Source organism: Mus caroli, chromosome 18 (assembly GCF_900094665.2).
Source record: "Mus caroli chromosome 18, CAROLI_EIJ_v1.1, whole genome shotgun sequence".
In the NCBI taxonomy this organism is placed as follows: domain Eukaryota; kingdom Metazoa; phylum Chordata; class Mammalia; order Rodentia; family Muridae; genus Mus; species Mus caroli.
In genome coordinates, this window is record NC_034587.1 from 20,871,301 (window position 1) to 20,896,229 (window position 24,929).

General features: G+C 47.1%; 1 protein-coding gene across 5 annotated transcripts in view; it reads left to right on the forward strand.

Annotated features, from left to right (window-relative positions):
* The window catches only part of Mapre2 (microtubule associated protein RP/EB family member 2), a 135,678-nt gene extending 113,948 nt beyond the window's left edge, over positions 1–21,730 (forward strand). For all 5 annotated transcript variants that reach the window (XM_021150602.2, XM_021150604.2, XM_021150601.2 and 2 more), the window contains 3 exons: positions 5,744–5,883; positions 11,470–11,628; positions 18,709–21,730. In XM_021150602.2, coding sequence (XP_021006261.1) covers positions 5,744–5,883; positions 11,470–11,628; positions 18,709–18,783 — 374 coding nt within the window. In that variant the 3' untranslated portion in view covers positions 18,784–21,730. The remainder of the gene's footprint in view (positions 1–5,743; positions 5,884–11,469; positions 11,629–18,708) is intronic.
* Positions 21,731–24,929: the final 3,199 nt, after the last annotated feature.

Sequence of the window (24,929 nt, forward strand, 5' to 3'; positions counted from 1 at the left end):
GCACTGGCCAGGGAGAGAAGAGATAGACGGCACTGGCCAGGGAGAGAAGAGATAGACGGCATTGGCCAGGGAGAGAAGAGATAGACAGCACTGGCCAGGGAGAGAAGAGACGACGGCACTGCTTTCGTTTGCTTCTTTCTCCTCTCTGAACTTTACCCAGCCTCCTTTCTCCAAAATGCAGCATTTTCCATACACATCAAGCAAGCTACTAATTACAGACATTAGACACAGCGATGCTCTGACTCCATCAAGACACTGAATCAAGCCACTCACTCCTTTTTACAACCGTGGTTAAAATATCTTAGAATCATATTTATGCCCCAAATCCTAAAAGCATTCATTAAGATGGGACTGCTCAAAGACAGGCATTGTGAATCATGTCCATCTCCGGTGGGGAAGTGCTTGAGAATTACAGGGGCTCGGCCAGAGATTATGTCCATTTTCCTCTGCTTCTGAACCCCCTTTTTATTTTGAAAGGGAAAATTAAAGGGGTGTAGAAAAGCTTACGGGCAGGACAATTGTGTCTGAAACAGAGCTACTGCTAATTATGGTCTCAGGACACCATCAAATGTAGCTTGAAAGAAACTGAAGTGTTTGATAGCTGTAAGGGAAAAAAAAATCTGTATCTGAATTGAAGTCAGGGTGACTGCATGGCCTTGAAAAGTCAGGATGGTTTCCACGTGTGCACGCTTGAAGCATAAGACCTGGGAAGATACAGCAGCAGATTCGCTAGTCAGGATGAGCATTTCGGCTGCAAAGAAGGCAGCCACCATTGAGGACCTCGGCCTCTAAAGCCAGGCTTGGCCACTAGATGAGGTGACGGGAGCACCTGAGAAGGCTAGAAAAACAAATATTAGCTTACATAACTGGATTATAACTACAGATACAGATTGCTACATTTCCTTGATAACATCCTTAGGATGGTTGGTCCCAGCAAGTAAGAAAAAAAATACCTGGACCTGGAAGCTAGATACACTTTAGAGTGTGGTTGTTTAAAGTAAAAGAGGAAAAAGGGCTTGGCTAATAAAGAAGCAGAGTATCCTGAGCTGAGGTGAACTTGAAGGCACTACCTACTTACTGCAGTACTCGGAAAAGAAACAATGGCGTCAGCGAACGAGAGGAAGCCAAAGATCACAACTGTCTTCCTTTGCGTGTGGTGTCTCTCTTGGTGTGTGAGTTACATGAGGGTCCTTTGCGTGTGATGACTCTCTGGGTGTGTGAGGTACATGAGGGTAAGTGTCTCTCTGGGTGTGTGAGTTACACGTGGGTCCTTAAGTCTGTCCCTATTAGTCAAGCACCCACTCTGCAGCCTCCTGACGAGGAGCTGACATGTGACACTCAGACTTGTACGCAATGTGGTGCTAAGATGTCCTTATTCTATACTTCGTGCTTATCACTAGGGCGACATCCTCGTTTGTCATTGATTTTTCTCTATCTGCTTCTTTCCAAACAATCTCCCTCATTTGAAATATCAAGCGAAAAGTCCTTTTGATCTGTTACTAGGTTTTTCAAATGTGTGCTCTACTCCATGTCCTCCATGTGGGAGCTGTGCTTCCGCCCCCTCCCTGTGAGTGTGTGTGTATATATGAGTGTAAATGAGTGTATGAGAGAATATGTGTATCTATGAGTGTGAGAGAAAGGGAGAGCATGCATGTGTGAAAGAGTGTGTATGTGATACAGTGTGTATGAGAGTGAGAGCGATAGAATGAGTATGTGTGAATAAGTATGTGTATGAGTGTGGCTGAGAGTATGAGAGAGAAAGAGTTTGTATGTGTGAAAGTATATGTGTGTGTGTGTGTGTGTGTGTGTGTGTGTGTGTGGTATGTGAATGAGTGTGACAGAGTATGTGAGAGAGAGTTTGTATATGTGAGAGTATTTGTGTGTGTGTGTGTGTGGTATGTGAATGAATTTGACAGAGTATGTGAGAGAGTGTATATGTGAGAGAGAGAGAGCATGTACGTGTGTGTGAGTATGTGTGGTATGTGTGTGTGAATAAGTGTGTGAATGGGTGTGACAGAGTATGTGAGAGAGAGTGTGTGTGTATGTGTGAGAAAGTACATATGCATGTGTGTGTATACGTAGGTGGTGGAGCAGCTGGCAGCTCCAAGTCTGACTCTCATGCCTTCCTCCTTCTCATCTTGGGGTTCCCTGAGGGATGCTGATGATACAGCGTGAAAGGCCTGGTTCCTGGGTCCCAGCTGGCCTTTAGGGTCCAAGAAACCAGTGCTTTGTGAAGGCTGAGCCCATGGGCTGGGAGAACCAGACCCACAGAGAGGTTCTGCTGAGCTCTGGCCACAGTGAGAGTGTGTTCCCACAAGCAAAGGCAGTTTAACTACAGCCCCACAACCACCAGCTCTGACCTCTCCCATGAGCCATGTGTGTCACCCCAGCCTCTGTCCCTTTGCAATGGTCCTTCCCCTCTGTAGCTAACAGTTCAGTTTGTTTCAGACTTCATTTTGACAGTACCCTGAAGTCACAGTTAGTGGGAGCTCTGCGTGGACAACCTTTAATAGCCTTCTCTCTCTTCTCTGTTCTTTTCTCTTGGAACTGATGTCAAAGTGTAAGGCCATGACTTCCTGGTAACCTGAGCTTAGTCACTGCCACATATTTTGATGACCTACTTAGGGAGAACTGCCTGGAGTGAGAAGTGTATATGCACTCTCTTAGGAAGGCCCTTCTGTGAGCAGAGGCCAGTGACAGAGATATGGACAGCTCGACACCAGCCACCTGGCTCATAACCCAGACATCAGCTGACTGTACTCACTCTGTCAGCGGACTGGCCAGATTCCACGTGGAAAGAACCCCACATCATAACTTACAAAAGGGGCCTGGAAAGAAAACAGAGGGAGGACCCAGCCGGAAGGCTGACGCCCAAATGGTTTCTTTCTTGTTGGCTCTTCCAGTCAGTGACTTTGACGTTGGCATCAGTACCTCAAAGCTTCTGTGTGTCACCGCTGGTTCACTGTCTCTGCTGGGTGTTCTGGCCGTGCAGACAGCATCCAAGTCGGGCACTGCACTCGCTGTACTTATCAGTGACAAACAAAACAGATGCAGTTCCAGCCTGATGGAGTTATGTCCAGTGCAAGACAAGGCATTCGGGTGTCACCACAATTGTGTAGTAGGTACAGCCTCTCGGGAAAAAGTTCAAGTCACTGTGCCCTCCAGGGGTCTCGGCAGCACAAGCTGAGACCTGAAGAAAGGATGGAGGGCCTAGTTACTCAAAGGAGACAGATCAGACATGGGGAGAAGAGGGGCACTGCATGCAGAGGAGATAGAGCCCCAGTGTGACAGGTATGGCATCCCAGAACACTGGCCTGTTCCCAAGAAGGCCAAGAGGGTACCATACCTGGGGAATCTTAGGTGACTGTCTCTCTGGGAGAGGCTGTACCTTTATCATTTTAGCAGTCCTTGTGCATGGCCACGGCAGACACTTAATATGAGTTTTTAGATAAGCAGCTCTCTGTAACCTTTCCCTTAGACTTCCTATCTATTCAAATGCCAATCTTGTTAAAACTGAAAGGGCTTTATCATTGCAAAAGTGGTCTTCCCTGCTACTAGGCTGGTGGCTGTCTGAGAAGGTCTCATACTCCCTGTCGCTCCTCCCTAGTCTGTTCTACAGCCTAAGGAGTTGTGCAGCAGAACTGGGAAGTCAGGTTCTAGAATTCTGTGTGGGCCTCTCCAGAGAGAAAGGCTCTTACAGCAGTTTGTCCATTCTAAGCAAACCACACTTCCCAGGTACCCTGAGCCTGCTCTGTACTTAGTGAGGTCTCTGGGCTCACTGATTGCCCTTGTCAGAATGCACACTGATTTAGGTCATTCATATCTAATCATCTCAAGTCTGTTGGCCCTTTCCCTGTGCTTTGAAAGAAGGTTCCTTTCCCCTTGTTGTAACAAAAGGGCATATTTTTTAAAGGCTGTGACATTGTTAAGACTTCCCAGAGGTGTGGATGACTCCCATTTGTAACCAGTGACTCCGGGCACCTGAAGACACATCTTATAAATGTTACAGCTTTTCTGTTGGCTACGTTGTAATTAGGGTGTTGGTTGAGACTTGCTGCTGCTGCCTGCCCGCCTTTAGAATCCCTTGCCTCTGTCAGAAAGACTGGAAACTGAAGTTGGAAACCACAAACCAAGTTTTAATTGCCTGTTTATCTATTTATCTAAAGTTGTTCCTTTACCAAAATGTATTTAGCCTAACATTTTACAAGGCACTGGGGTTGCTGACATGCGTAAGACATGTTCTTTGCCCTCTAACAACATTCTGGAAGGGGAGAGGATGAAAGATCGTGGTGGAAATTTTAATTGGGGAGAGGGAACACACAGGAGATCCTGTGTGGACAAGAGACGCAGAAGTGTTGCCTGTCTGGGACTGTGTCCTAACAACAGCTAAGGGCTGAGGGCACATGCCCGAAGAGCGGCCGGCTCCTACTCTGAAGTACACCGGTTTCTTTGTGTAAACCTAGCTGCTTCTGTTTTGGCTGCAGAAGCCATTCCTATGCCTGTGCTAGGTTCTAGATGGTAATTCCACTCTAGGTTGTGTGCCCAGTGAGTGAAGGCTCACCTGAAATAACAGTGTGCCGTTATTAGGAACTTTGTAAACCTCCAGCTATGAAGGCCCTCTTTTTACATGTCACATCTCCCATCTAAAGCCTCAGCACCCGTTCAGGAACAGCTCTGGAGTTTTCTCTCTACTCGGGTACCACATATCTGTCTTCTAGCAGTTCCTCGGCTTTCCCTGGTGGTCAGTTTATAAGCCCTTTACCCCCTCCCTCCCCATGGCTTGATAGACGTCACATTCCAAGGCATTTCATAACTTACGGCCATCATTCCTCATGCTAAGCAGGCTGCCCCCGCCAAGCTGGTCTTGTGCCCCTTGCCCTGAGCGTCTTCACGTCTTGCCACAAGCTGTCCTGCGCTCACCTTTCTAGTTCTTCACCATCAGCAGCTTTGCAAGAAGCCCTTTTGTTGAAGGGTGACATTTAGAAGCCAAGAGTAGACCTCAGAGTGCTCATTACTATGTAGATGTCACTGTTCTGTCCTTTCCTTACAGAGTGTACTGTACAAGAAAGCGCATACCTGTGTGCCAGTGTTTCTTCGAAAGTATGAACCTGTCATGGGGCCTTTGCTCATTTGTGGTGACTAAAGAACGTTTCCTGTCACTTACTTTTAACCGTTCATGTGTATGTGATATGTGTTTTTATACGGTCATGTGTCAGGGCACATACATACATGCACCATAGGTGGAGGACAAAATATAACTTAGGGTGTTGGTCCTCAAATTCTCTCTTACTTGAGACAGGGCTCTCCATGTTTGTCACAGAGTGAGCCTGTCTCTACCTCCTGTCTTACGGTAGGAGCCCTGGGCTATCACATCTGGCTTCAGAGAGGTTCTTGGGATTTGAACTCAGGTCCTCAGGCTTGGACAATAAGGATTGACTCACTGACCATCTCCGAAGCCCCCACAGTCTTTCCTCTTACTCAGGTTCACTGTAGCTGTGCTCTGAAGCCTGGAGGGAAAGGGTTAACCTGCTCACTGGAGCAGCTGCTGTCCAGGCTCAGTGCATTATTGCCCCAGGCTCTACACTGTGGCTTTTTCTGAAGCTGATGCTCTGACTGCATTGAGGAGGGGTTGCCACATTGCTTGTGGTTTTTAGGAAGCTCATTTTATATCATGCATTTGCAGTGTATCTGAAAATCTTCTCTCATGCTGACTGTACTCATAATGTATTCTGCTTGCTTCTAGGCGCGGCTAAGTCAAGTCCTGCATCTAAGCCAGGATCCACACCTTCTCGCCCCTCGTCTGCCAAAAGGGCTTCATCCAGTGGCTCTGCATCCAGATCTGACAAAGATTTAGAAACGCAGGTCATACAGCTCAATGAGCAGGTAATTCATCGCCTCCACCCTTGTCTTGGGAAGCAGTGCTGTGTGTGAGGGGTGAGGAGGTCACACCGGCAGGCCTGGGGTAAGGGAGAGAAGGCAAGACAGTCAGTGAGACTAGGAGGACCTGCTCAAGAAGCCGGTGACGAGCAGTATTAGTCACAAAGCTTGGCGCCAAGCATGAGGCTGTGGGATGTGACACAGCCTGATGCAGGCTGCCCTGCATTCCTGGCTCCCTGTTCCTCAGGGCCCATCCTGAATTCCAGGCCTAGCCTGCCCACTCCTGGTCAGTTTAAAAAGAGTTATGGCTGCCTTAGAGTTCAGCTGGCTCCCTCTCCATCCCTTCCTTCCTTTCAGCATCTAGTGGTTGAGCCTGTTTTATGTGATGGAGACCATGCTTCACTCCCATGGTATAACAATAGCAAAATGGGTGACGCCATGCCCTCATTTAAAGCTACTGACAGCAGAGCTTAGTACTAAAATTAAATAAAACACCAGTCCCCTACGGTGGCATAAGTAAGGTGCCTGAACAACGGCTGTGTGTTAAGTAGACATTTCCTCTGCCCTAATAGCCCCTTACAATTATGGTACACCTAGCTATACCAACTGACATTTCCAACTTGAAACCTTAAGTAAGTACAGGAGTGGGGTGTGGCTTTGTGGTAGAACACAGATCTGGCAAGCAAGAGACCCTGGACTTGGTCCAGAGGCATAGGTATGTTTTCTAACTTGTAATGCCTAATTTTTTTATACAGCTTAAGAATAATAAAACACTGGGCAGTGCTGTCCCCACTGTAGAAGCCACCTGCTTCCTGCAGCAGGGACCTGTGATTGTGAAGGAATCTGTGACAGCCGAGTCTGTCCTAGTCATGAGTCTTCTGCTTGCTAAGGCAGGAGTCTGGAAAGTGTGCGCTCTCCTCGGGAGTTTGTTGCAGAGGCCTGAAGGGTGCTGCAAGTTAGAAACACTAGCACTTGAGGTAGCACTTAAGGCAAAGTCTTAGGCCACCTTTGGACTCGGATTGGATAACTGTGGAATGTTCTGTTACCTGCCCATCTCCTGTTGGAGCCAGCCGGTTTTCAGTAATGACTGCTGCTCAGATTAAACAAAAAACAAGAATGAGCCTCAGGCCACAAGATTAAGACTCCACACAAGCCTTAGTGACCTGGTAGAAGTCAAGCCTGAGTTCATCGTACTCTAGATCTGTGATCCTTCCCAAAGCAACTCGAATTTTTCCTCAGTCATTAGAAGCTCATGCTCAGGTTCCTGTCGCTATCCTTGCTCCCTCTCCTCCATACGCCACAGTGGCCCAAATTCTGACCACGTGGAAACCTCCGGTCCCTTAGTGTCCCTGGTACCTTGTGGCCTACACTAGACAGGCACTTCTTCTCCTTGGGGCTGGCTCTAAGCTCTGTAAACTCTGAAATCACATGCAGAGGGTCTGTTTCCAAAAGGCCTTGTCAGTTTTTAGGGCCACTCAGGAGAGGACAGAGGGACAGGAGAGGGGAATAGTCTGCCTGCTGTCCTTCCCAGAGTACTTCTGAGAGAGGCTTCCCTCTGCTTCCTGTCCCAATACCTTACTGTTGAGGAGGTCGAATATACCCACCTCCTCCACCTCCACTCCATCCTTCAGAGGACAGGTGAGTCACAACCTAACCTAGGCAGATACTAAGTTCTCAATCCAAGTTGGTTTTCCTGGTGACCTGAGTCTGGGTGCCCACCTGTGAAGCCCCCAGGAGGAAGGCCCTGAGGCTCATGGGTGGCCACACAAGTGTCCCAGTGTTGAAACTGAGAACACAGGGAGAAGGAAGAGCGGAGTGGAAATGCAGAGGCAGGACCATGACTTATGGTGGTAACAGAGAAAGTGACGACTGTCATAAACCTAAGGAACTTTCATTTGCTTGGCCCAGTTCCTTTACTCAGGGAGCCTCCCGTGAAGTACTACAAAAGCACGCTGCGGTGCGCAATTCCAGTGATAGCCGTGAATCAGAGGTGGAGGGAGGAAGAGGCATAAACAGAAGATTAGAGACGGGATGCCTCCTGGTCAGTGGGTTAGCCAGCAGGAAGTAGATGGGAGTCACTGTGGTCCCGGCGCCTCCGGGAGGACACACACAGTCTGTGGACATGCCTGGGAAGAGTTCGGAAAACTGTGGAAGGAAGCTTCTACTATGGGGCCTTTGAACTTGACTTTTCTCGGCCTCTGCCACCTACCCATCTGCTGTGACCTGTAAGGAGAGAGACTGGCATTCGTCTATAATTCCATCCAAATGGAATTGAATTTGCCACCTGACCTCTGATCATTTAAAGTAGCTACTGGCAAGAATTTTTTTTTCTTTGCTTTGTTGCCCAAACTGGTGTTGAACTCAAATCAATTCTCTTGCCTCAGTCTCTTAACTCTTATTTACCAGAATTACTGGTGTGCACCATCATGCCCAGTTGCCACCAGTGTTTATGTGGGTGGGAGGTGTTGACAGGTCCTTCTCTAATACATCAGTAATACCAGTCTGGTCCAGCTCAGATCGAATACTTCCACAGAAGCCACCACGTGCTGTATCCAGAGGCAAAGCCTGGACTTTGGAGGTTAACTCCGTGTCTGCTGTGATTTGAATGTGAATACGGCCCCATCCTGTGCTGTTAGGGGGGATTGTGGAAACTAGGAGCTGAGGCCTAGCTGGAAGAAGCAGGGTGCTGACTGTGGTAGGTAGGCCTTGAAGGGTTTAGCCCAACCCCACTTCTGGTCTGGGTCCTACTGCCTGGCCAGCACCGTGTAACAGGCAGCAACTGCTGGCTCCTATTGGCTTCTGCTGTCACAAACCCTACCCTCTGCTGTGCCACCTGTGCAGTGATGCCCTCTGATTCCCAAAATGCAGGCCACAATAATCCCTCATTGAAGTTGCATCTGTGGAAAGGAGCTAATGTCATGCCTCTGCTTGGCTTGGGGGTGCTGCACTCACTCTATGATCCATCTGCCTGACTCAGTGCAGAGCTGGGAGGGATTCTACAGCTAAGCTCAGAGACAGCGTCTAGAATTAGGGGAGGTTTTTTTCTACCTGAAATGCAAGCTTGGTCACTTTGTATTTTTGCTGATATGTTGTCTTAAAAGGAATGAAAATTCAGGGTTAACCTAAACCTTCTCACCTTCTCAAGTAGCTATATGAGGGCACCTGTGAGGTCTACATAGACTCCTGCATAGATCTGTTTGCTCGATATAGGGTAAAGGAATGGTTGCATGGACCAGTATGTGTTTAAATGTCAGTAATTGCAGGGGTAATATACCAAAGGCCCAACCTATTAACACATACACTTACACACACAGAAGAGATTTAGATTTTGTACCTCAAAAGTGATTACTTTTAAAAATAATGTATAAAGACATATTTATGTATATGTATGTATATATATATATATGTGTGTGTGTATGTTTATGTATATATATGCAAACTTCACCTAAAGAAAACCATGAGACTTCATTTCTTCCACAGTGCCATTTGCTCTAGAAATTTCCAATGACCCTAGGTTTATAGGACCATAAAAGGGTATACAAAGCAAATTAACTGATAATAAAGCATAAAGAATTTTTATTTTATCCTTTGGAGTTAACATGGTGGCACACACTTTAATCTCAGGACTCAAAAGGCTGAGGTAGGTGGACCTCAGTGGGTTCCAGGCCAGACCGGGCTCTGTCTCAAAAGCAAAAGCAAGCAAATTTGCATACTAAACACAGGTGCTGCTTCATCTAACAGTGCCACACAGGTAAACTAGTCTGATAAACTAGGGGTGCTGGTGTTTGTTTTCTGTAATTAGAGCATCAAGTTTCTGTCCAAACGGTGTGTGCAGTGACTGAGTTGAGGCATCTCCTGTTGGCTGGCTATGTGTGGCGTAAGAGCATGCTCATGCAAAGCGTCAAAGTTCAAAGCCAAAGCATCAGTGAAGGCATGTGGTGCAGCACAGGGGAGTTGCACCTCACATCCACTGTGCATTTGGTTTCTAATAAATTTTAACTGTTGAACACCACAGACTTCTACTAGTACCAGATATTTTTTGTAAGACACACACACACACACACACACACACACACATTCAGTTACATAACCCACTGCAGGGTCATGATCCACCATTTAGAATTTTTGCTCTACACAAATGTAAACAGAGTATTACAAAAGAGGAGGTTCTCAGGGACCAGAAACAGGGCATAGTTTGAACCTGTGCGTGGCTGTCAGAGAGTTGCATCCTAAGATTTAAAAGTCAAAAGCCCCCCCCCCCTTCTTCAGAACTGATACCACCCCAATGTGGTCCTGCCTTGGTTGTTGGCCCAGAACTTGCACTGACCCAGAAGTTAGAAACTTCACAACTCCAGAAGGTCCCTAAACCCACCCTCCCCTTCCAGTGATAACACAGAGCCACCAGAGCTGGACAAACAGAGGCAGATTGTCATAGCTAGCCTCCCCCATTGTCACCCCTGCCCCATCTTTGTGCACCAAGATCTGCCCTCGAGATGGCAGCATGCATCTGCTCTGACTCAGCATCTGAGGAGTGGCTTTTAATACCAGTGATCTGAAGAAAGAAAGGGTCACTTAGAAAACACTAAGTCGGGCTGCTGAGATGGCTCAGTGGGTAAGAGCACCCGACTGCTCTTCCGAAGGTCCAGAGTTCAAATCCCAGCAACCACATGGTGGCTCACAACCATCCGTAACGAGATCTGGTGCCCTCTTCTGGAATGTCTGAAGACAGCTACAGTGTAGTTACATATAATAAATAAATAAATCTTTAAAAAAAAAAAAAAAAGAAAACACTAAGTCTCTTACCTTCCTAATCAGTAGACTATGAGTGAGTGTTTGAGTCTGTTTGGGATGCTGTAATAAAATACCCTATGCTGGGTATCTTGTGAGCAACAGAATTTTCTTTCTTACCATTGGAGGCTGTGAGGTCTGATATCAAAATATCAGCCCATCAGTTGTCTGGCCTCGGTGGGAAATGATATACCTAGCCTCACAGACTTGATGTGCTAGAGTCAGGGGATACCCAGGGAGGCCCTCACCCTCTCAGAGAAGAAGGGAACAGGGTTACGGGGGAGAGTTATGGGACGGGGTGGCTGGGAGGGGGGCAGTGCGTGGGATATAAAGTGAATAAGTAAAAACTTTTTAAAAGATGTCAGCAGATCAGTTGTCTAGCCAAGCCCTAGTCCTCATGGTCTCCCCATGCTGAGAAGGATCCCTAAGCATCTTTCATACACAGATCTCATTCACCTCCCAAAGGCCCTGCCCCGTGAGACCATCACACTGTAGGGAGAGACAGACATTCTAGATCATAGCAACAAGATGTGGTTCAGCACATGTTACCAAGAGAGGAAAGGCTTGTCTAAGTCCAGGTATGCAGGTGAATGGAAGACCCCAACTACCTAATAAATTCTCTAGTAGCGAACACTCAGCATGCTCCTGAGACTGGCCGCCAAGCCTGTTGCTTCTCCCTTACACTTGTGCTTCCATTCCTGTGTGTGTCCGGCTCCGTGTGTTTTCCATCGTACACAGACATAGCTGGTTGGGTATTTCTTACTCTACTTGGGGGTTTTCTTACTCTACCCCACTCTCCTGCAGGTACATTCATTGAAACTCGCCCTAGAAGGTGTGGAGAAGGAGAGGGATTTCTACTTCGGGAAGTTGAGAGAGATTGAGCTGCTGTGCCAAGAACATGGGCAGGAGAACGATGACCTCGTGCAGCGACTAATGGAAGTGCTCTACGCTTCCGATGAACAGGTGGGTGTGCGGAGCCCCTGGCTCCTGAGTTCAAAGTGCAGCACACCTGGCCATCTTAAATACTTCCCTGGGGTCTCGGTGATGTTAGAACATAGCTGGCAGCCTTGATGGTCCCAGAGAAATAAATATGCTTGTCATCAAGCCCTATTCTGCCTCGCCTGTGGGATGTGCATCCACCAGTTAACTTGGGAGGAGTTGGGTAGAGGCAGAGACTGGGACTGAAACACACAGAGCACTTCACTGAGCAAATGGGCAGTAAGATTTGTATGAAGACCTGCTTTCTGAGGATGGTTAAGTGAGAAAACAATTTTTTCCCATCCCTGAGAGCCCCATAGCCATCTAATTTTATTACAGACAGACTTCTCTGTAGGTAGGACCTGCCACTACTTAAGTGTACAGGGGAAGACCCAGCTTTGTGCTGGGCAGGGTGGAACAGGCAGGAGTGTGAAGAAGACAAAGTGAATGCAGGGCTATCCTGGGCTACATGGGACCCTGTTTTGTTTTGTTTTGTTTTGTTTTGTTTTGTTTTGTTTTAAAAAATGGAAACCAGGCTTGGTGTCATGTGCCTTTAATCCTAGAACCTGGGAGGCTGAGGCAGGTAGATCTCTGTGGGTTCAAGGCCAGTCTGGTCTACGTAGCAAGTTCCAGGCCAGCCAGGGCTTCATAGTGAGACCCAGTCTCAAAAAGGCAGCACAACAACAAAAGGGAAAAAGAGGAGAGGGGAAGGAAGAGGAAGAGAAAAAGGGAAGAAGAGAGGAGTGTGGAGGACTGCGGAGACCAGGCAATAGGGTCAGTAAGGACACTATGACCAAGAGTTGACAGTCAGGATACAGAAACACTGCTGAGTCAGAACAGTCTGTATGTGCAGGAGGGAGAGCCTGGCCCGAGCGAGGCGGAAGTGAGAGACCTACTGAAGCTTCCCCTTCTACAGAGCTGGATTGGAGGAGACAAGAGGCCAGGGCTGGGTGTCCAGCTTCTCCTTACCTTAGGTCAAAGCTGGTGAAGTATTTGGCACTCTGCCCTGGAGGCCTGTGGGTGCTCAGAGGGAACTATGGAGAGTCACATGTGCTAGTATCCCCACAGAGCGTTAGTGAGCTGCCAGAAAGTTCATGTTCTTATTCCAGCCAAAGGCAGATGTTTGTTCCACGTGTGCCTTAAAGTGCTAGCATAGAAACGTCCATCGGCTATAGGAACTGTCCCATGCTTGGGAACTTCCATCCGTGCAGGAAACCGTGCCGTGCTTGGGAACTCCCCACCATTGCTTTCTTTTCTCTCAAATTGTTTTTGGTAACTTCTTTCTTGGTTACTAGAAGCTCAAAATGTGGATTTCGAAACCTTGGGACTCTGCCCAGTTAATTCCCGGGGCCATGATGATCTCATCAAATGTGGCTCTCCGAGTGGAGGCTGGTTTGTAGTGTGCCTGGGACCACTGTAGACGTACTGAGGTATACCTCAGTTTCAGTGGCTGCCTCTAAAGCTTGCTTGAGATGACATCAGATGAGCACACCACATGAGACTGCGTGTGTGTGGCTGCCATCTGTGCTGGCGGGTGCTAGCAGGAGCAAGGCCAGCAGGCGTGCTTAGATCTTCCCAGCAGTGCCCTCGTGGCTGGAAGGAAACCTTCCTCAAAGCCAGAACTGATCCCAAGAGGGAGGAGACCCGGTGTTGGAATGTGGCCTGGTGAATTGTGTGACACCATTGAATTGCTGGATAGGCAGGTGAGCCTGGGGCAGGAACTTTCCTGTCCTCCAGGGAATGGCTTGAGGAGGCCCTTCCTAGAAGTCTACACTCGGTTTCTTTCTGCTGTTCCAGTCCCCTGCACACTAGTGTACCTTGCCACCTACAATTCTTGTACTGTGGGCATGGTTACAGAGCAGATGGCCCAGGAACACTCGTGCATAAAGCGCCATCAGTGAGCAAGGCCAAATGGGTTACCGAGACCCTGACTGAGATGCCTGGAGTCTGAGCTGACGCCTGGGCCTTTGTGTTTTAGTTCTTTAGCAGATGCTTTAACTCTCATGAGAATCGTATCAAGTACATAGTGTCCTGTTTTCTAGATAAAGGGAAAGAGAGAAAAGAGCTTCAGTACTTTGTAAGCAACTAGAGTCTGAATCCTGAGCTCTCTGTCCCTTCTCTATTTGGGGAGGGGTGGAGGAGGGGGCATTGGTACTGAAGATTAAACTCAGTCTTGTGCATGCTGGGAACAGGCTTTACCACTGTGCAGCACCTTAGCCCTTGGATTATCATCAAGCGAAGAGAAATGTGTTAAGGAAGAGAGACGTGGACATGGGCATACCCACTTAACCATCCCACAGCCAGAAAGAGAGCTAGAGGAGCCAAGTATTATCCAGAAGGGACACAGACTTCAACTCTGTGTGTTGCTGAAGCTGTGTCTTCACATGCAGTCCCTGGCTTAGTGTTTCTACTTCAGGATACATTACATTGTAACTCTGTGTCTGGAAAATTCCCACGAGATATCAGGCTATGAGATATCAGGAAGAGATTCCCATGGGGAATAAGGCATTTGATCCGCAGTATACCAGGAGTTCTTGCTGCAGGTGGGACAAGACCCAAGACGAAGGTTTCTAGGCCTCATTTCTACAGTAAGAAAGGGAAGATGTGTGTACAGACACCATGCTGGATGGATGTGTGCCATGCTGTGCACAAGCATGTGTGTGCACACTGGCCCACTCTCCGGTCTGCTTCCCTGCTGAAGGCTCAAGGAGTCATCCAAGAAACTTTGGAGTCTTCAAGCATCTGCCTTTATCTCTGAGGAGCATGGGTCCTGCTCCCGTGGCAGCTGCCCTAAAGCACAGCCAGCACTAGGAGTGAGTCTAAGAAAGAGGCTGCCTACCGTTTAGGGCTTCCCTCTGGAAACACATGCTCAGTGGCCTCGGTGTCGTTACACGCTCCCACCCGCAACCCTCAGATCCTCCTTTTGTCCCAGTGTTGTGTTCTATGTCCAGGTCATCCCCACCCCTGAGTGGAGGGCAGGTCTGTGCTCCTGTGTGGATCTGAAGAGTATGGAGTCCAGGAAGAAATACCTCTGTTTTGCTTAAGGCTCTTAGCGTGAGGATGTGTAAGCACCTGAGATGGCAGAGGTGTCTGGCTGTCTGGCTTTCCCAGAGGGGGAAGATGGGCTGAGGAATCAAAGGCTAGATTGCATGTGTGCTCTTCCACTAAGCTGTCTGAGCATGGCTTGACTTCCCAGGAGGAGTATCGACTGGGGGATCTTCCATTTTTCTTTTTGCTGGTAACTGGTCACTGCCTCCTCGAGTCAAGCAACCCCAGAATATGATGTGTAGATGTAAAACTCCAGTGTAGAGCAGTGATCAGGTCATTCAGCTTTGAAGTGTAGAAGCCTAGTGGAAGTTTCGAGAACTGGTCACCAGGAATACAGTGCCTCTTTACTATCCTCAATATATTTCTCCTTATGTAACTTGGGCCACAGGTATCTTGGCTTAATCACTGGCTGCCTGCCTACCAGCTTGCTGAGGTATGCCAGCTAGCAGAGGTATGCCAGCTGACAAATTGCTCATTTCCTGAGGTACTGTCATGGAAGCTACAGTTAAAATGAACTTAAGACTGACTTTTTTGAGACAGTCTGTTTCTGTCACTGGGGCATCTGTGCACTCCACTGGTCTTGAAATTCTACTTATCCAGAGATAGATACAGCTACTACCTCAGAGGAACTCACGGGCCTAAGGAGGGAGACAGCCAGGGACTCAGCTGAGTGGAAAATGTGGCAGATTGTGATAAATGTGACAAAGGAGACATAAATAACTTGTGTGGGACACACACTGCCTGGAGATCCCAGCAGACGTCACTACAAAGATGGCATTTGGGTTGGAGGTTGAACTGTGACTAGGGACATTAGCAGTTACAGAGCCAAGATGGGAGGGAAAAGAGCAGCCAGCAGTGGCCGGCACCAAATGGGGGCATGAGGCTGAGTGTCCCTGTTTAGGGATCAGGAGCATCAGCTTCTGGTGACCTCTGACCTCATTTTTCATCCATTGTGGCCAAGCTCAGCCTTTGACACTCTCTCCCAACCTGCCTCTTTCTGATGGGTAGAGTAAAAGTAAAGAAGAGTAGCAATGCTCACAGCTGAACACTTAGAGAAGTACAGGGGCTACCATAGAATTGTTAGTGTTCATCTGCTGATACACCAGTATACTATACTAGTCCTGTGTTCAGCGTAGGTTTTACCAGACTGTGGCTGGGGAGCCTGTACTGGCATTGTGAGTGTTCTAAGCATTAGCAAAGCAGCTAAACAGGCATGTTTGCTATTTACACCAACCAGTATTGTCCAGTAAGCATGTCCTGAAGATCAGCAGTCTCCATGGGTGTGCGTCATCGCCAGCAGTTTCCCATGGCTAACACATCAGCCTGGTGTGTGTATGTGGGGGTGGGGGGGGCTGCTTTCTCCAGCTACAGACTGCAGAGCCACCTCCTTCCTCAACCTGGACCTGAGGAGAGGAGCCCTGACTAGTGGTGAGGAACAAGGACCTGCAGCTTGTTCCTGGCTCTGTGCTTAATGGAGTCTTGTCCTCCTGCTTTCAGGCCTTGATTAAAATTCTGTTATCCCACAGTAAACTCCCAGTGGTGATGAGATTCTCTGTAAAACACAAAGCACACCCCATGCTTGAGGCCACATGTAAGAACAATTATGTTAGAAAAGTATGCTTCAAGCAGCTGAGGGCAGGGTATGAAAGGCAGCAATGGCAGACAGACCGAGAGCTTAGGATGAGTAAGTTAGCATCCCCATCATGGTGGGGTGAGGGGACCGGCTAGAGCGTGACTGCACAGTAAGCTGGGTAGTAGTTACCAGCACAAATACACAGAAGCAAGAAAGAAAGATGGAAGCCTCACCAGAGGAACAGGAGCCATTAATACCAAAGCAGGGTTAGGGAGAGAGGCTTCCAGAAGTATCTTTTCATGTGGGGAATGAACCCTGGACTCTCCCACATTCCTCTACAGCAGAGGACTCCTGCTCTGACTGAGGCCAGCACCTGCTGCTCTGTGACCTCCCACACTGCCAGTTCCCCCTGTTTGCCACTGTTGGCCAAGGTTCTGACTCCTTAAGCTGAGAAGGCTATACTACCCCACATGATAAACAGCGGGCAAAGCACCTGCCAGAAGATGCTGCGAAAAAAGCAGCCACAGCAAAGCTCTGGGGCCTGGCATATGAGTGAGCATCAGAGGGACACAAGAGAAAGCGGGATATCTGCCCATACCTGCCAAAGATGGGACAGTTCTAGGAGGTGGCAGTGGTCACAGGCCTAGTCAGGACTCACATTTACCGAATCATGTGGCCATTGACCAAGAGCCAGGAAAGTGCAATTCTAGAATCAGTCTCAGGTCTTCCATTTGATGTCGCTTTGTACTTTCAGCTGCTGTAGAAAGGGTAAGTGTCTATTAATTGTTTGAACATTTGAAATATATTTCAAAGTATTCTCACACCAAGAAATTATGATCACAGCTCACGTTTACCATACTATGAAAAAAACATGAAGCTGGGGCAAGTTACCAGTTTTTAACTTACCTGTTCCTCTGTTAGAGGAAATTAATGCAGTGTTGAATTGATCAGTGAAACACACTTTAAACTTGCTATGTGAGTAGAGCAGTTGCACTGTAAGCCCAGAGCTTCACAGGTCACAGATTGCAGAGCTTGGCAGAGAACCCCACAGTCAGTGCACATAACCTTAACATTATATGGTCTCTGAGGAAACACCGTATAGCCTTGGCTGGTAGTCATCCATTCTGGAATCCACTTTCTTCCACTTGGCATATGTGGAAGAGATGCAGTTCAGTTGAACAAGGCTATCTGTCTCAAGAACCTCAGATTCCAATAGAAAAGGGCTCCAGACATCAAGATTCCAAGTGAGTTTCCTTGGGGGAGGTTGAGAGAAATGGGTGGGTTTGGTTTTGTTTTTGTGATGCTGGGGATCAAACCTTGTGAGCATCTGCTCCCACATACCACAGGCTCCAAGTGAGTCTCACAGATGCAGAAAGCAGATGCAGCACACAGGGAAAGGGTGAAGTCCTGTCTGAATTGGATCTTAACGGGCTTGCCTTGGCCCACAGGAAATGGCCAGGTAGGAAGAGAACAGGCTTGGCAGACCCAGAGTCAGTATGTCACACGTCCGAATGTGCCAGCATGCATGCAAGACTGCATCTCGAAGTCCTGTGCCATTCCTGAGGGCAGTAACTATTCTCAGTTTGTCTCACCCTTTCTGCTTGGGTGGTAAAGAACTAATTATTCTTTGTGACAAAAGCCGAGGCTGAGATGATGCCTGTGATCTGCTTCACTGAATAAATAGGACAGGTGAAGCCAAGTGAAGGAAAGCTGACCCTATCTGCTTCGCAGTCAGGAGCAGAAAGTAAGCAGATAGGGCCCCACATGCCCTAAAGATGTGTGGCAAGGTCCTGGAGCCAGAGCTTCTAACGCAGTGCTGAAGGGGCCTCTTTGCCTACAGCAGCCTGTGAGATGTGTTCTCACCCCTTTCCTTCCCCTCAGAAAGTAACAGGTTGCATCTCTGATGTCTTCAGGCTGCCTCGGATTGGTGTTATGTGGTAGAAAGCATCTCCTTCACAAAAAGCACTCCCCAGGCATGGTGATGACAGCATCGGCAGCAGGAACAGGAAATAGGTCACAAGCAATGCATGATGGGCTGTTGGGGAGGGACAAGCATCCTATACATCTGCAGAGGCCTGGGGTACTGTTTGAGGCTTCTCTGTGGTTACTAGGCTGTGGAGTGGCTGTGTCTGGCTTGTCATATCGACTCTCACTGAGGAGAGCAAAGTACCCAGCTTGTTTTGTGAAGATTTCCTGGGAAAACAGTTGGAAGAAGAGATGAGTTCTTAACACTCAGTGCACTCCTTGGATGGCCCTGGGCTGTGAAGGTATCCCTGTATCTGGGGATGACACCAGGAAGCTGGGAAGCATTTGTGTGTTGAGTTATGCCCGAGGCTGTTGGACTCCAGAACCTGGTGTTTAGGTGATTCATGCTGATTAGGCCTGACACCCCACAGGGCCTGAAAGTAAACCAGTTTAGCTAAAACTCCTCCCCTATCCCACAGGAGGGCCAAACGGAAGAGCCAGAAGCAGAGGAGCAAGCCCATGACCAGCAGCCCCAGCAGCAGGAGGAGTACTGAACCGTCTCATCAGCTCTTGACGCTTCCATCGTGCGTGGGGACTTTGCTTCCGGAGAATTGGAACGTGTGTGGCCTGGAGCGCAGTAGAAACCAGCCGTTCCCAACCTATTCCCATTGACAGTGATCTTGCATCCGCCAGCCATTGCTCTTGGCTTCCACTTCCTCTGCCAAGATGCATTAGCAGATGGCCATTCTGGTCAGCTCCCTGCCAGGTCATAGGGTCACATACCTTCAACTTCACCTCCTGGCTGCTTAAGACTGGTTCTACTCCTCCCTCATAACTATGTCCCACCCCAACACCATCACCACCACCACCACCTCCACCACCACCACCACCACCCCTTTTTATCCTGGTGTGAAACAATGGTAATTTGATATATGGTATTTATATTGGCATTTTTCAACCCAGTGTCAGTAGATGTCACGCGAATTTGTGGTGCTTTGATGTTTGCGAGTCTAACCTCCTCTCATAAATTTGGTCAGATAATTAATTGGAACAAAGGGAAACAGATATTTGATATGAAAGCCATATGACAGTAGCTTGTGTCATGGGGAAAACAGTTTCTCCCTCTACTCACAACACTAAAGGGAAAAAAGTGGATTCAGAACTATGACTTCAGGGCCCAGCAGTGTTGATAGAGCAGCAGATTAGACAAACACACAGTTGTTAGTTTTCAGACATTCGCTCACGGACAATACCATCTCAGCTTTGCCCTTGCTCCATGTGTCCCCTCCCGTCACACACCCCCCCCCCAGGTTTTCCTGTTATTTTCTTTCTCAGGGTCCTTTCTTTGGTGGGGGTCCACTCCCCGAAAGATGTTGTCATTGGCAATCTACAGTTGCAAAGGGTGGTAGGGTGGTCTCAGAAGGCACAAGGCTTCCTGCCTCTTCCCTCTTCCTCCTTATAAGAGCTTCAACTCAAGTCCTCCAATTCACATTAAGGAATCCATACTATAGGAGGACTTGAGGGTGCGTACCCTACATACCAGCCTTCCGCATTGTGTCAGTGTTGACTGCCCAGGTTGGAAGCGAAGACTTGATTGATAACATGGTTTTAAGGCAGAAGTGGGGCCACACAAAAACACCAATGACTCCGTTACCTTCTGGAGTAAGGACCCCACCCTCTCTGCAGCAAGGGGCCCTCCTTGTCACTGACATTTGCTAGACCGTGGCAATTCATCAACGGGAAACATTAGTGAATTGAAGGCATTCCTTGTTTTTAACTAATATTTGCACATTTTCTTAGTCTCCTTCCTGATGGTTGCCCGTCCTCCCCTTTTGACGGATGGTATTCTTTCCTAACTCCCTTTGTTCTGTTTGATTTTAGCTTTAGGTTTGCTGTCACTGGTCATATGGCCAGCAAGTGCAGAGAAACGAGAAACAAATGTGCCCACCCCACCTTCCACTTAAAGAAAAAAAAATCTCAAAATAAATTTCTGAATTATGCATCATAAAGCTTTGAAATTTCTTTATTAATTGATGGGATACTAACCTTAAATTCTAGCGTTGATGCTTTGCACCAGAGAAAGCTTTCCAAAATTAACCTTCACAGCAGCGTTGTATGTAACTGAGGTCCATGTGGAAAAGATGGCTTGTATTTTTGAAATGATCACAACACACTGTGCAGAAGTGGACAGATGTTCCATGGCGTTTGGTTCTCCTTCCTTCTCTCTCCTGCTCACTTCTCTGCCGCGCAGCGCATCTCTCTGAGGCTGGCAAGCCTCCCCCCTCGCAGTGACGTCCTCCCACGCCTGGCCGCTGTAGTGGCTGTGCTCCGTGCAGCATCGGGCTTCATGGTTTGTTGCTCTCCTGAGCTTTTTTTATTCACTTGCTTTGTTTTTTGTTTTTTTTTTAATAGCTATTATAAAGAGGTACAATAAGCAGCTATTCACAGACACCTGGATGGTTCCTGTACCTGCCCAGGACATCTTAATAATCCCCAGGCCTGGGGACTCCATGGTCACACTCCTGTGAATGGGTATCGGGGAGTCAGGATCTTTCTTCTCCCAATGCCTCTTGCTGGAAGCACTCTATACCTCTCCACCTCCCTGGACTACTAAGCTGGAGACCTACTGGCCACATGTCTGAAAAAAAATGTTCCCTGGCTAGTGTACTCCATTCTCTTTCCTAGTGGCTCAGGCCAGACTGTTCATCCATTTAGAGAGAAACTGTACTTCCTGTTTGTGTGCCCATCTTACATATCTGGTGAAGTACTATGTCCCAGATGGTGCCGTGGATGCTTTGGGGAATCCTTCGCAGCTATTTCCACCCCTGCCTCTGGGCACCCACCGCTCACGGATGGCAGAACCCACTCATTCTCTTACCTTGCATTCAGGATGCACAGTCCTCTAAGTCCCGGCCAGCCCCAGCTCATCACATTGGGTCCACGGGCATCCCAGCATGGGTCCCTGCTCCTCCCTCTCAAGAAGTTGATTTTTTTCCCCCTCAGTTTCCCCACACCCACTGTTGGCTGGAAGTGCTTCCATTACCACTGTCAGATTGGAAGTGACCGAAGCAGGGGATGAAGAGAAAGCTCACATTCTAAGTAGAGAAACAGGAAAAATTGTTCAAAAGACAAACACCCTGTTGAACTGAGAGAAGTAAACTCCAGAAGGGAACCAAGATTTCCTCCCTTTCCTGGTGAGTGTTTCCATTATTCCGTTAAGGTTTAATATGCATTCAGATTACTTTTACTAAATAGTACACCATAAAGCTTTTGTTATATATTAAATGTAAACTGAAAGGAATGTAAACATATGTATTGTTAATTATAAATATCGATAAGTAATGGCATAATAGATGAAGAGGTCTTATTCAGATGCATCATGTCCATTTTACATTACCCACCTATTGTCGCATGGTAGGATAGCTTTTTGTCTCTGAATATGTGAATAACTTGACTTGCGTTGATCTTTTTACATATTTAATAAAAAAAAATATACGTTAAGATCTGTCTGGACTTATTCTTACATTCTTATCTGAACAGTTATCTTTCCAGTGAGCACTTGTCTGTGTAACAGGGTGTGTGTGTGTGGACTCACAGATCAATCCACACTGTGTTGCTGACTTACAGAGGAAAGGGAGGGTTTCGTCATATGTGTTAATGGATAAGTGTTTTAAAAGGAAGTACAGGGTCTTACTTGAAATCAAATGTAGTAACTGTAATACCTTAGAACTTACGGTTGTTGCGGTTTTACCAAGCGTCCTAGCTAATGTTCCTGTGATGACGATGAAACACTCTGACAAAAGCAACTCCAGAGAGGAGCGGCTCTACTTGCTTTACACAGCTTGAGTCCTAGTCATTGAGAGAAGCCAAGACAGGAATCAAATAGGGCAGGAACCTGGGGCAGGAGCTGATGCAGAGGCCATGAGGGGATGCTGCTTCCTGGCTAGCTTCACATGGTTTGCCTGCTTTCTTATAGACCTCAGGACCACCAGCCTACAGATGGCACCACCGACAGTGGACTGGGCCAACCCCCATCAATCAATAGTTAGGAAAATGTCCTACAGACTTGCCTACATGAAGCATTTTCTCACTTGAAGTTCCCTTTTCTCAGATGACTATAGCTTGTGTCAAGTTGGCATGAGAACACTCACTAATACACTAATAATAACTCCCATCAGAAGGACCCAGTTGGAATAAGCTCTTTGTGTGCTGTGGTTCTGTCACGCCCATTGATTGCTGAGTCTCAACAGCAATTTAGCAACATAAGCTATAGATGGAATACAGAACCCAGAACTATTGAAATGAATGGAAAAGAAACATCCTAAAATTGCCACAGCAGAGAAGGGAGTTCATGAGGCACCAAGGTCAAAATATGTAAGAAACCAATGACAGAGAAAGATGGGAATTCCTCTGACCTCAGGTTACCCGCAGCAAAACAGAGCATGTGCGAGATGGGGGTCAGGAGGGGTCAAGATCACCAAGTGTTGGAGAAAGCAGATGCTGTGCAAATGAGCAGTAAGGAACTCTGGGCCCAGAGCCTCAGACCTCAGACCTTCCCAAGCTCTCTGGACAACTTCAGTCCTTGGGAGTGCCTTTCCCTTTCTTAAACTATATAATAATAATAATAATAATGATGATGATGATGATGATGATAATAATAATGAAGAGAGGAGGGAGGGAGACGTATTGTCTTTCTGAAGGCCCTGTTCTGTTCCTATACCAACACAGTAATTAACCATCTTTAACTACAGGGCCATAGAATCCAATGCCCTCCTCTGGCTGCCACTGGTACTACACACACAAGGCACAGACATGCATGAAGGGAAAACACACATATAAAATGAATCTTTAGAAAATATATATAAATATGTGATAAATACAAGGGGTGTGTGTGTGTGTGTGTGTGTGTGTGTGTGTGTGTGTGTGTGTGTGTGTTTTAAACTTGCCCAGATGACACTTGAGGACAAGTGATAGTCCCTTGCAGACTTGAACTGCAGGTGGCTGAGGTGTGCCTCCGATGCCCTTCCCAGCCTGAAGGAGTTGGCTTTCCATCAACGGCTTTCAGGCACAAGTGGAGATGCCTGTGCTCGCCCCACTCTCTGGCAAATTTCTCTTTTCTCTTTTGTAGGATTTCTCGATGAGAAGTGGGGACATAACTACACACTATCGTTCTTGTCCTCCATTCCTTCCCAGGGCACATGGCTGGCAGGGCTCTTCAAGCCGGGAGTCGTGAGATCTATGCGTGAAGCACCCATCTGCCTTCTTTAATTCACCAGCTCTGGCTTTGAACACTGGGTCCCATGCTTCGATGCCAGTGTAAATAGTGATATATGTGATTCAGCTTCCTTAAAAGGCACTTGGTAGCCGGGCATGGTGGTGCACACCTTTAATCCCAGCACTTGGGAGGCAGAGGCAGGGAGATTTCTGAGTTCAAGGCCAGCCTGGTCTACAAAGTGAGTTCCAGGACAGCCAGGGCTATACAGGGAAACCCTGTCTCAAAAAACCAAAAATAAAAGGCACTTGGTGTACAGTTCAAGTGTGAGCTAGCTTGCTTCTGCCAAAGTGTTAAATCCATTCATTTAGGAATGTAGCACATGGCTATTGGTTTGAGGGAGCACCTGAGTCCATAGACAGAATAAAGGAATTAATAGAATCCTACTGTTTGCCCTATCGAGATGCCGGTCAGTTCTTATGATAGCTGTTAGTTACAAGTTACAAGAAGCTAAAAATAAAGGACATGCCTGTGGGGGATTCCTGCTTAATTTAAACTGGGAAGATTTACTTCTGATCTGAATCTCTGAGGCAAACCTTTAATCCAGAGCTAATCTGGGCCACACTTTCTGCTGGAAGCCTACATGGGGACGAAGGAAGTTTTTGCTCTTTGCCAGCTTGCTCTGGTATCAGTGCAAATATATATATATTTATATATATACATATACATATATATATGATATTTGTTAGAATACATAAAGGATCTTTGTATATATATATTATATATGTGTGTGTACTTCTCATGTATATGTGTGTGTGTGTGTGTGTGTGTGTGTGTGTGTAGAGAGAGAGATTAATTTTTTCTCTAAGTTCTTTTCCTCTAGAGAACCCTGACTAATACAGTACTATAAAATTAAATAGACAGCTTCCTTACACTGAACATTAAGACTGTCACCAGTGAACATTAGTAATGCTTCCAGTGCCAAGGCAGTGCCAGAGGGCATCTCTGGGCCTCGCTGAGCCTCTCAGTTCCTGTTTTATTGAACTGGGAACTCGGTTTTATAGTGTATGCCTGAAGGGAAGCTGAGCTGAAAGAGAAAGACTACAGATGTTTCATGGACCTTCAAGCATCCAAGATGTGGGCCCTCAGTGCAGGCCTGGACTCTGACACACCCTTATAAGCATCATGGTAGGCCCAGCTGAAGCTAATAGCCTGACTGACTGACTGGCTTTTTATTTCCTCTGAAAGAAGATGTGAAGTCTGTTCAGGTTGCCAAATTTTAATCTCATAATCAGGTTTCTTGTAATGTTTTGAACGCCTTTATCAAGACTGGGTGTAAATTCTGTGTTTCTGAAAAGTAATGACGACATATTAATATATCTTTAAGTAATGACATATTAATATATCTTTAAGTAATGACATCATATTAATATATCTTTAAGTAATGACATCATATTAATATATCTTTAAGTAATGACATCATATTAA